Source organism: Pygocentrus nattereri, chromosome 10, assembly GCF_015220715.1.
Source record: "Pygocentrus nattereri isolate fPygNat1 chromosome 10, fPygNat1.pri, whole genome shotgun sequence".
In the NCBI taxonomy this organism is placed as follows: domain Eukaryota; kingdom Metazoa; phylum Chordata; class Actinopteri; order Characiformes; family Serrasalmidae; genus Pygocentrus; species Pygocentrus nattereri.
The window spans coordinates 12425229-12437767 of record NC_051220.1 but is presented as its reverse complement, the minus strand read 5'-3'; the positions used below and the strand labels follow the sequence as shown (position 1 = coordinate 12437767).

At 39.6% G+C, this 12539-nt stretch overlaps 1 protein-coding gene across 1 annotated transcript; it reads left to right on the top strand.

The window, feature by feature from the left end:
* The first annotated feature begins 440 nt into the window (after positions 1–440).
* ptafr (platelet-activating factor receptor) lies at positions 441–9384 on the top strand. Its single transcript, XM_017708789.2, has 2 exons — positions 441–465; positions 6382–9384. Exon 2 carries the CDS (start codon positions 6391–6393, stop codon positions 7498–7500), a length of 1110 nt encoding a protein of 369 aa, XP_017564278.1. The 5' UTR covers positions 441–465; positions 6382–6390; the 3' UTR covers positions 7501–9384.
* Positions 9385–12539: the final 3155 nt, after the last annotated feature.

Genomic DNA, 12539 nt, shown 5'->3' with positions numbered 1-12539 from the left:
CCTGCTCTGTGGAGGTCCTGTGGGGGTCCTGACCACTGAAGAACAGGGTAACAATGTATGCAGAGAAACAGATGGACTACAGTCTGTAACTGTAGAACTACAAAGTGCTCCTATAAGGTCAGAGCTGATGAAGTGGACAATGAGTGTAGATTTATTGTATGTATGTATGCGTATGTGTTTTCTGAATAGTTGGCTTCTCTGTAGTTTATCTGGGAGCCATTAAGCTCAACAACATCAAGCACCAACTTGCTCACATTTTAAAAAAATGAAAAACAGCAGTGAAGGCTTTCCCCTCCAGCCTGAGAGAGAGATAGAGTGAGAGAGATAGAGAGACAGCACTTCCTCTGTGTTGTGGGTGTGTACTGTGGAAACAACGGGGCGGGACTGAATGTGAAACACAGTAAAAAACGAAAGAGTGTGAATTAAACACACGCAGACAGACAGACAGACGAGACTGGATTAGAGGTGAGTCCAATATTGTTATTATGATATAATTATTTTCTAGTGGAATTCAAATACATTACACTTTTATTTACTTCTGTAATTCTAATAAACTATGTTTGGGGTAAAACAATACTTTAAATGTTGTACATAGTAACATAATACATATCTATCTGTATTATACATATTGTTGCTGTCCAAAAAATAAAATAAAAATAAGTATTTCCATTTTCTGCATTTTTGAATTTTTTTTCATAATTCGAGTACAGCAGCTGTCCTTTACATTATGTTAAAATTTTATGGTGATTGGACCAGTAGAAACCCGCCCCCTCAAATCACTTTGCATAAAAAATCTTTACATTTAGCTAAAAAGAAACGTTTGCCCTCTCCTGTAAAGTTACCATTTTAGAGATACTTTTTCTTTGGACAGTGACAATATTTTAATTATGTATGACATTCGCATTATTTATGCTACTTTTTATTATTTATGCTACTTATTTATGCATTGAAACACTGTTCTCATTTTATTTTTACATATTTGCGCATATTCTACTCTCATTTCATTTTCCATATGATTTATAAGTGACCCCTACTAGCTCAGTTTATATTACAATACTTACATTTAGAGTCAGTTATTCGTTCAACCTAAAGAGAAACTGTGTTTTTTATGCATTGTATATCTGAATTATTTCCAAAAATAGCTGTGCTTTATGATATGGCTAAATTTTCCATTGTAAAACATTAGAGAGATAAAAACATATGCTCTAAATGACAATTAAAAACTGTGTGTCACAGTACTTCACAAAACATGATAGCCTTCTACCAACTGAGCTGTAAGAGATCATAACAGTTGTTCATGGCTGCCTCAACTCAGTAAGGTGGTATGGATGGTCAAACACTCAAAGAGATCAGTAAGATATGATAGAATTCAGCAATTAACTTAAAACCTCTGGCTTATTACACACTAAGGCTTATTATTCAGTAACTACAGTGACGGCCATGCAAACTGTCTGAGCTATTCTTAGGATAGTATGTAATAAAACTTTGGGCCCTGGCCATTTAAAGCAACACTATGTATGAGTTGAGGATTTGTGAGTTTGTTAAAAGAGAATTCAGCGAGAACTCCGTCTATCCTTGGTGAAGGCCACGTTTCCTAAGGATGTGAGGGAATTATCTACCGTTGTCATCATATCTTCATCAGTATAATGTGGATTTTGAGATAATTTGAGGCCTAAACATTGAGCCAGACCTAATTTTTGAATCTATGTGAGTGAGGTTAATAATTAAAGCTGTACGACATGGTGTGAAAAACTCCCTCTGACTTTTAAAAAATTATTTCAGGCTCACCATATTTTAATGTGTTCTTTTTCACCTCACTCAGTAATGACACTTCATTCAATTTTAACAAAAACATCTTACGTAGTGCAGCTTTAAGCCCTTCAAATCTCAGGCTTATTACATACTAAAGCTCATTATTCCATAAATACGGGACTTCAGCGCAAACTGACCGAACTACTCTTAGATTTGGGTCCTCTGGCCATTTAAGGGTTTAAAAGGAAACCAGTTTAGCCAGAATCAGGCTCAAACTGTGCTCCAGGTGAACACATGAGCTGCTGCATTCTGAACTCGTCAAAATTGATTTAGAGAGACAGCAGAACAACCAGCCAGTAACACTGTACAGTCTAATCTAGTGTTTATGAAAGAGCTAACTTATTTCGCATGTCTTGTTTTGGGTATGTTTCTCGGTCTTGGAGATTTTACTGATATGTCACTCAAATGAACACCTAGCACCCACGGTTGCAACAGGGTCTTAACTCTAATTGTAGCTTTTGTTTGCAGTGGAAAACCATGAGGGTCAATGATAAAATCTGCAATTTTGTTTTCAGCAAACTTATTAGCCAACTGCAACATTTCTGCTTTATCAGCTCTTAGCAGGAAGTTCCTCATCAACCAGGCTTTGTCTTTACACAATCCTTTACTTTGAGTCATTGTGCCATTGTACTGGGCAGATGGGACACAAGAGAGTCTTCTGCAGTGTGAGGCAACTAGTGAACCGCTAACTGATATTTCCGAAAGTGAGACTTGGGCAAATAACTTTTCTCCAAAACCTTAAAAAGAAAAGTAGTGATGGCAAAAGATGGTCATTGGGGAGATGATTGGCATCAAGGTGCGGTTTCTTGGCCCTCTGGGCTCTGAGGGCTTAATTAGTTCATCTCTTCTTAAACTCTCCTTTACGTGGTACTGATATGTTTCATATCAAAATGCTCTGTCATCTTCATCACTACATTCCAAAACCACTGCAGCAACTTCAGCAGCTGTGAACTCTCTGCTCAATATTTCATGTGTCTCCGATAAGGACTGAATGAAGAATGAAGGGTTTCTGGCGTGATGGGTCAGTCCTTAGTGATTTCCTGAGTGTCCATTGGTCAGTTTCACACAGAATGTAGATGGACACACAAATTCACCAGTTCTACATGGCGAGAGGCGGATGATGTGTATCTCAGCCCCTCTTCATAGCCTCATAACTCCAGATGTGAATCACGTATGATCTTGCGATAAGATGGAATGGACAGGGTGACTCTACAGATTCAGGAAATGTCTGAACTTGGATTTCTGTGCTGGATCATCACAAAGATACACAAACAGATACACACACATTGAATTTGTGGATCCCATAGGCCTAATGAGTATCTAACCCAACAGCCATCTTAAAGAACTTAGGTGTTTAGTGATCACTGGTAATAATTCTAAGTGTAGCGTAAAGGCTTTTGAGTCAAGAGGGCAAGTGGTTTGATCTACAGCAGGCGTGTCAACTCAAACACTAAAAGGGTCATATTAAAAATTTCAACAAATTTGTGGGCTAGCTGCATTTATTTATTTAAATTTTACTTTTATTTAAAACAAATGCCAAAACTGCAACAGAAAAAATTGGCATTTAATATTTTAACCATTCAAAATCATTTAAAATAAAACTAAATTGTTCAGAATAAAACAATAGGCTACATTAACTATAGATAACTGTTAAACCTCTTTAACTGTCCCCAGGAGGTAGGTTTTTAAAACCTGCCTATTCACTTGAACTACACGACAGGCATCTTTTCTTCTTGTGTAAGCGCTGAACTATAGATTGTAGGAGGAAGGGGGTTGGAGAACACATTATGTTGCAATGCAGACTGGGGACTGTAGTGTAGTTCAGAGTGAAAGAGGCTAATAATAATAAAAAATTAAAATAACTGCAGGCTGAGTAGGACTGTGCTATGGGCCTGACTTGGCCTTGTGTTTGACACATGGGACACAGAGGACCTTTAAACCTTTAAAGCTCATGAATGTAGCTGAGCTCTTCAATGTGTGAGAATTGGAGCAGGCACGCCCAGCAAGGAAGCTCCTGTATGAGTCATGAATGTTTGACAGTATGATGGGAAACTCCACTCAGCTGTGGAAATTTCATACCTTATGCAATCCGAGTGATTTTCCTGTTAGTTTTACGTTCAGCACTTACCTGGGTCCAGTGCACTAGAGCTGAAACAGGGTAAAAATCTGGACCGGACTAAGAAACTGGACTGAGAACGTTACAAACAAAACCATGCTGTGGTTCCATGATTTGTATGCCAAGCCTGTTGACACACATAAGGAATTTGGTTCCAGCCATTGCCATTGTTTTAGATGTATGTATAATTTACAGACAATGCAGAATATACATTATACACGGTGTACTAGTAATACGCAGAGTATGCAAGGACAATGATATACAGACACTATGCATACTATTTACAAAAAATACACAATATACAAGCAACATACAGAAATGTGTGATTTTAGTGTAGTTTTAGGTCTTGTCATTTTCAAAACATGCAGACTCAAACCTGTCCAAACAGAATAGAAATCAAATCTAAATGTAGTTTATTACATGACTAACAATATCATCATGCTAATAATTATGTAAATCAAAACAACAACACGACCTTTAATATTAAAAAAATAAAATTCAAGCAAAATCAGACATCAGTAGAGCTTGAAACCTGAAATTATCATCACACCACCTGTACAGTAGCTAAAGAAGATAATTAGCCTTTTTTTAATGGAATTAAACTATAATTTACCAAAATTCCTGCATAATTCAGAGTTTGAGATGTCTTTACAGTGGTGGTGATAGGAACCAGGGGTCACCGTGACTACAACACAGATATAGACATTTTATTTACTTTCCAAAACCAGTGAACCTACACGCGTCTTCTGAGTTTTAAATACAATGTCAATGATGGGAAAATAGTGGAAAATAGGAAGAACAATAAGCTTTCTATGGAGAACAATTCTGGCATTGCACAGTTCTGTTTAATTAGGCAGAAATTCAGTGGAATTCCGTTTTTAACATTAAGGGCAAAATTCCCATAGAGGGAAGAGTTGAAAATAGAAAGGAACGCATTTACTCTGAGTTTTGGCTCCAACTGTAGCACTCGAAGCAGCCTGCAACATGTACTCTGTGTGGGATTCCTTAGAAGTCACAGCTGGAGGTTTCTCTAGAAGTCTGAACTTTCAGCATCGGAGACCCAAATCCATGTTCTATTAATGTTTTCAGTAGGAAGTTCTGTTTTTATTCCCTGAATGATGTCCTGGGAATATTCTCTAAAAACATCTTTATGTATCATAATCTGTGGTGCTGACAGCATCCTCAAAACATGGCTTCAATGTTGAAGGCAAAACAGTGTGTCTTAATGAACATTGAACCTCATAGGAATATAAACATCAATGATACATATCCTTAAAATGTAAGATTAAAAGGTTTTCTTTAAAACATTATTAGTACTTCTAGGCAATGTTCCATACCATCTTTCCAGCTCAAGATGACAGTTGCAGATTAAAATAGAAATTTCAGCAAACAGCAAGCAGAGCAGCAGAAATGTATGAGCATTACGGCTGTGAGAGGCAATTATAAGGGGCCAAGCATTTTTGGCTTAGAGAAGGCCAGTTTTTCATTACTTTTACAGAACTATTTATTGTAATAATGAGGTTATTTCTGTTGTCATCCAGAGCAAAAATAAACATAAGGTCAGCCTGTTTAACCAACAATGTAAAACTCCTGTATCTGTCAGCCCGATTAACTGAAAAGAGTTAAACTCTGAACAGTTGTTAGTGTGTGATGAAAATGTAGTGTCTCTCCTTTTTATTCTGTCTGGTTTGCTCTCTGATCTTTACTGTATTTAGAACCAGCCTCATTCACTACATCACTATTACCGTTCTCAGAAATGTAGTGGGTGGGTGTGAGAGAGAGAGAGAGAGAGAGAAGAGAGAGAGAGGAAAGGAGATGGTGAGAGATTAAACATCTCGGCAGAAAAGTGCTACAGTAAGAATGAGGGAAAGATAGAAATAAAGTGAGAGAGTAATAGAGACAGAAAGAAAAAGAAAGAGATATTGGTAGAGTTAGCAACAATACGAACAAGAGAAATAGAAATAAAATATATATATTTTTAAATATTCAGTATGTGCATGTATGTATACATATGTATATGCATATTTATTTATATATACATGCACACACATATTATATGTGTATTGCTGTTGAAAGAAAACCTAAAAAATAGTAACTTTACAGGAGAATGAAATACTTACTTTACTTTTAATGTAAGTCAATGGAACCAGAATTTTTTATAAAGTCAGTTCAGGCCATTTTCTTTCATCCATTCCTCATGAAAATGACACACTATATAAAGGATAATAGGTCATTTTAAATAACGTCAAAAACTGAAAAATGGAGATACAAGGTTTTCTTCCGACAGCAGAGGTATATACACGTATACATGTATAGTGGTAATATATAAAGAGAGAGAAATACAAAATACAAATACACCACAAATATTGTATTATGTGTCCTGCCAATAAAGCACCTTGAATTGAAATGCTGAAGTTTATTCCATGCTGATTAATACGGTTCTCTGTTCTCAGTTGTTCTCCATGGCTGCTTTGGTCACTTCCAGGGACCTCGTCACCATGACCACAGATGAGAACCACATCTCCGGGAACGAGACATTCCTGGACTCACAGTTCCGCTACTCTCTCTTCCCCGCCTTCTACGGCCTGGTGTTCATTCTCGGCTTGTTGGCTAACATCTACGCACTCTTCATCCTGCGACACATGCGTGATGCCAAGGCCATGAACGAGATTAGGATCTACATGACCAACCTGACTGTGGCTGACCTGCTGTTCATCCTCATTCTCCCCTTCTGGATCGACTACTACCGTAACAATGGCAACTGGAACTCCTCGGAAGCACTGTGCCGCATCGCTGGTGCGATGTACTTCATCAACACTTACTGCTCTGTGCTCTTCCTCACCGTGATTAGCATCAACCGCTACTGGGCCGTGACCCGGCCTCTAGTCGCGGCTTCTTCTGATTGCTGGAGACGAGGCATCATCGTGTCCTTCATCGTTTGGCTCATCACTCTTGCGGCCACGGCTAAACAGCTCACAGATCGTGGCATCCAGAAAGATGGCAACATTTCACGATGTTTTGAAGGATATCACAACCAGTCACGCAAAGAAAAGATAGCTGTAGCAGTTGCCCACTTTATCATTATCGCCATTTTCTTTGTTGTTTTCATGCTCGTCATTTTGTGTAATGTACTAATCGCTAACACCTTGCTAAAGCAGCCTATCAGTCAGCCGAGGCCCAGCACGGGCAGGAGGCCACAGGGTACCAAACGGCGCGCTCTACGCATGCTGTGTGCTGTCATAGGGGTTTTTGTGGTGTGCTTTGTCCCACACCACGTGGTCCAGGGGCCCTGGACGCTAGCCGTTCTGGACCTGATGAAATGGAACCAGGAAACCCGCCAGCGTCTGAATGATGCCCACCAGATCACCCTGATGCTCATGGGACTGAACTGTCTGCTGGATCCTGTCGTCTATTGCTTCGCCACCAGGAAGTTCCGCAAGTACATCCAGGGGCACCTGCGTAAGGTCAAAGATGGGAAAGCCTGCTCCACAAACACCACCATCACCGGAGTGTCCATGAAGGTGAAACACCAAAACGAACTGGTTAGCGTCTTTGAGGACTCCAAAGAGTAACTGTGTGTTCAAGGTAAAGCCACTTGCTCCAGAAACCAGAGCTCTTCAGTGATACACATGGTGCACATGGTGATTAAATTACATACATACCAGAAAGAAAGTGAAGAGAAGTACTGGACATTAAAGAGAAATGTGAGTTGTACTGGACCTAAAAGTGACAGTCACAGGGACAGCGGTATACATATTGGATATAAAAGAAGAAATTGGGCTGTGTATAATGGACAGAAAGTGGATAAATTTGATGCGTGCATACATAACAGGTCGAAAAGTGGAGTGTGTACATGTACCAGACATAAACAAGAGATGTAAATTGTGCATACATACTGGACAGAACATAATATGAAAAAATGAGGAGTATGTATACATACTGGGTAGAATGGAACGTGTGCACTTATTTGAACATTTGAGCTTTTGAACGGAAGGAATTTTGCAGATGTTTACCTAAACGACTGCAGAGCATATAACATCATTCAGACCATGAATAATGTTCCAGTGTATGGGCCAGTGTATGTACAGGTGATCATAACATTTTTCATAACTGCTCTTTAGAAATAACCTCTTTAGGAATTCCAGAATTTCAATTATAACCATATTGATATCAAACCGTACAGAAGGCTACAGTGGTTTTGTGAGGTTCTTCCCATTCTTAGCTGCATTTCTTCACACCCCTCTTCATCTTCTTGTGCAACTTCTCTAGTTCTCTAAAATGCAGGAAATTCAGAAATAACAGACCATGAGACTCAGGGCTTGTCCCCCCACGGGAAGCGTGCACGGTTCTGTTTGCAGCCATGAGTTCTATGTAGATCTATCTAATGGTGCTGTATGGTTCTACATAGTGCTTTTTGTTCTACATTCTGCTATTGTTACAGTGTCAAGTTTATCACAGTAGAAGAACCGTTTTTGGTGCTGTGGTTCTTTTTAAGTTTGTAGGCTTCTAAATGGTTCTTGACTTGGATGGATGGGTTAAAGAAAAACTCTCCATTGGTAAAAATACTGTAGATTCAGTGTGTTTTAGAGTTTTAACTGATTCACTGAAATGATCATCAAAGACTTCATGAGCTGAATCAGGTGTTAGAGCAGGACTGTAATGTATTACTACTCAAAGAACCATGGTACCACGGTTTACGGTGCCAAAAAGGGGTCTTCTACTGTTACACGCTTGACACAACAACAGAACTCTTTTTGGTGCTATATACACCTTTCCCCATGCAGAGAGCCATTTAAGCATGCAAATGGTTCTTTGAGTGTTCATGGTTTTATAGAACCATTGGCCTTCCTAAAGAACCTTTCAAGAACCAATTGTTTTTAAGAGTATGTATGTATGTGTATGGAAGCTGGTCTGTTGTCTTTAAGTTTTTTTTTGACATGATTTAAAAAAGACTTTTGACGTTGTGGGAAAATTTCATGATGAGCGGATGAACAGAAACAGCCCACAGTTACTTAGAAAAATATCTCTCCAATTAGTTCCATCTAAATTTAAGAATGTTTCTCTTTCTCTTGTAATGCTGGATTTTCATAGATACTGTGTTCTGTTCTGACAGCAATGACTTATTTATTCATTTTTAATATACAGGATATTACAGAAAAATTATTATATGTACGTGTGTGTGTATGTGTACATTTGTGTGTGTGAGTGTTTGTAGTGGTATACTTGTGAGGACCACATGTTCTCACTATGTTAGCAATACATACAATTTTTGCTTAAGTAAGGACATTTTGTTGAGCATGTGTTGTTTTCACCACAGTTAATTTTTAGTGAGGTAGAGTACCACAGATGCAATTCTTGCATTGAGAGTGTTGGTAGAGAAGTACAGAGAAGGTCAGAAGGAGCTACATTGTGTCTTTGTGGATCTAGAGAAGGCATATGATAAGGTGCCAAGAGAGGAACTGTGGTACTGTATGAGGAAGTCAGGTGTAGCTGAAAAGTATGTTAGGGTGGTGCAGGACATGTATGAGGATAGTGAGACAGTGGTGAGTTGTGCAGTTGGAGTGACAAAGGTGAGGGTAGGGTTACATCAGGGATCAGCTTTGAGCTCCTTCTTGTTTGCAATGGTGATGGACAGGTTGACAGATGAGGTCAGGCAGGACGCTCCATGGACCATGATGTTTGCAGACGACATTGTAATCTGTGGTGAGAGTAGAGAGCAGGTGGAAGAGAATCTGGAGAGGTGGAGGTTTGCACTGGAGAGGAGAGGAATGAAGGTCAGTAGAGATAAGACGGAATACATGTGTGTGAATGAGAGGGAGGCAGTTGGAAAGGTGAAGATGCAAGGAGTAGAGGTCATAAAGGTGGATGACTTCAAATACCTTGGGTCAACCATCCAGAGCAATGGACAGTGTAGAAAAGAGGTGAAGAAGAGGGTGCAGGCAGGATGGAGTGGGTGGAGACGGGTGTCAGGGCTGATGTGTGACAGAAGAATAGCAGCAAGAGTGAAAGGGAAGGTTTACAAGACAGTAGTGCGTCCTGCTATGATGTATGGTTTGGAGACTGTGGCTCTGTCTAAAAGACAGGAGGCTGAGCTGGAGGTGGCGGAGATGAAGATGCTGAGATTTTCGTTGGGAGTGACACGGCTGGACAAGATTAGAAATGAGCAGATCAGAGGGACAATGAAGGTGGAGCAGTTTGGAGATAAAGCCAGAAAGAAGAAGAAGATTTGGATACTGAGGTAGGGATAGGTTTAGGTTTTAGTATAGTGCAATTTAGCTACAGTAACACAAAAAACAATAGAAATCATGGATGTCCTCATATGTATAGCAAAACAAACATGTGTGTGTGAGAGAGATCAGGGCAAAGTTGGGCTACTGAAGGTTTTTTTGACTATATATTTTTAGATATCTTTATTTGCACAAAATAATGTCTGTTTTATGTGTCGAAATTTCAGAACAAATGGACCAATAAAAATGCTGCAAAGTGGCTTTGAAAAACTTGTTTACAGTAGCTTACATTAACAGTATAGAACATTTTTACTTCTCCTGTTCAGTTCTTTTTTGGAGATATGAGGTTATGAGGAATATGAAGTGGTGACAACCTCGTCATTTATAAAGAAACGACGAGTATCTTAATGTGTACAACAATGATCGTTACAAATATTTATATAAAAATTATAAAAATAATAAATCATTAGCAGTTTGTTGCTGATCCTCCTGCAATTTGTGTCGGCTTAGCAAATGAAAGTATTTTATTAAAAAAAATTCATATTTTTACAATTTAATTTAAAGTATTTAAGCAAAACAGTGTCTTCAGGATTAAAGAAGAACATTTAGGTGGGTCCAGTCACATGTCGTAGTCCTGGAGATCCTGTCCTGCAGACTTGTGATCCATTTGCTGGGTCAGGTTGGGGCTGGAGGAACCAGCAGGAGGGAGGATCTCCAGGATGAGGGGGAGAGCACTGAGAGGGTCTCTGCTGTGTGTGGTGAAATCTGCTGTTGTCCCATCTCCGGTTTTAGACACAACACTGCGTTTGTGTTTCGTGCTAGGACACCCTCTACCAAGCCTGAAGCTCATCTGCAACTGAGCCAAGTCATGTGCGCTGCACTACAGAGCAAACTATGAATTCCTCTTGTAGCTCCTCTGCTACACGTTCCGAAAACCGTGTTTGAGTCTGAACAGAACTGCACTGTCTAGTGTTGATATGAACATGGAAATATTTCTGATTTTGTGTAAGTTTTTATTTAATTTCTTATGAATTTGTTTAATGTGTATGAATGAATGTTTATTGTAAATTGGAAGCACAGATTAACTTGAGTCACATTCCTGGTTTATGTTTGTTATGGTGATTAAGACATGAAGTGGCTGTTTGAAGTTTGTACAGGATGTTTTGTGGGTCATTGTAATTTGAACATATAATGTCAAGATGGTAGTAAGTCTGTTATTAAATGGTTTTTGATATTAAGGCATGAAATCCTTTACTGACTGTATTCTTGAGCATGTTTATTATATTCACACCTGCGACACTCAGTAAACTTTACTTTTTATTGTGATTTGAAAGGGAGTTTTTGAGGGATATCAGGAACCCCACTTTAATAAATGATTGTCTATGTGTGTCTGTTACAGTCATTTTTGTCAAGTTATGCAACTCAGAGTTTTATCGCTATTCACCTGCCATTTCTCCATGTTTGTTTATTGGCTCATGCAGGTTTACCCTGTAGTGTGAGGAGTAAAGGCAGGGTGTGCAGTAAAGGCAGCATGTGGACTAAAGCCAGTGTGAGAAATAAAGGCAGTATGTGGAAAGGCAGTGTGTGCAGTAAAGGCAGCGTGTGGAGTAAAGGCAGCATGTGCAGTAAAGACAGTGTGTGGAGTAAAGGCAGCATGTGCAATAAAGGTAGAGTGTGGAGTAAAGGCAATGTGAGGAGTAAAGTCAGTGTGTGCAGTAAAGGCAACATGTGGAGTAAAGGCAGTGTGTGCAGTAAAGGCAGTGTGAGGAGTAAAGGCAGTGTGTGCAGTAAAGGCAGCTTGTGCAGTAAAGGCAGTGTGTGCAGTAAAGGCAGCATGAGGAGTAAAGGCAGTGTGTGCAAAAAAGGCAGCGTGTGGAGTAATGGCAGTGTATGGAGTAAAGGCAGTGTGTGGAGTAAAGGTAGCGTGTGCAGTAAAGGCAGTGTGAGGAGTAAAGGCAGTATGTGCAGTAAAGGCAGCGTGTGGAGTAAAGGCAGCGTTTGCAGTAAAGGCAGTATGTGCAGTAAAGGCAGCATTTGCAGTAAAGGCAGCATGTGGAGTAAAGGCAGAGTGTGCAGTAAAGGCAGTGTGTAGAGTAAAGGCAGAGTGTGCAGTAAAGGCAGTGTGTAGAGTAAAGGCAGAGTGTGCAGTAAAGGCAGCGTGTGGAGTAAAGGCAGTGTGTGGAGTAAAGGCAGAGTGTGGAGTAAAGGCAGTGTGTGCAGTGTTGTGTATATGTGGTGAACTCGTTCTCCTCTCTCTCTTTCTGATGGAACGTCAGTTAGCTTTGACAGAACGGAACAAACAGGACTAAATCATTGAGTAAGCAGCTCTCGTGGCCTCCTCCACTCAGCCTGTAAGAGGGAACAGCACAAGCGGAAATCTGCTT

What these genes read in the sequence shown, in the direction of transcription:
- ptafr (XM_017708789.2), top strand. Translation starts at nt 6,391, where the DNA reads ATGGCTGCTTTGGTCACTTCCAGGGACCTCGTCACCATGACCACAGAT.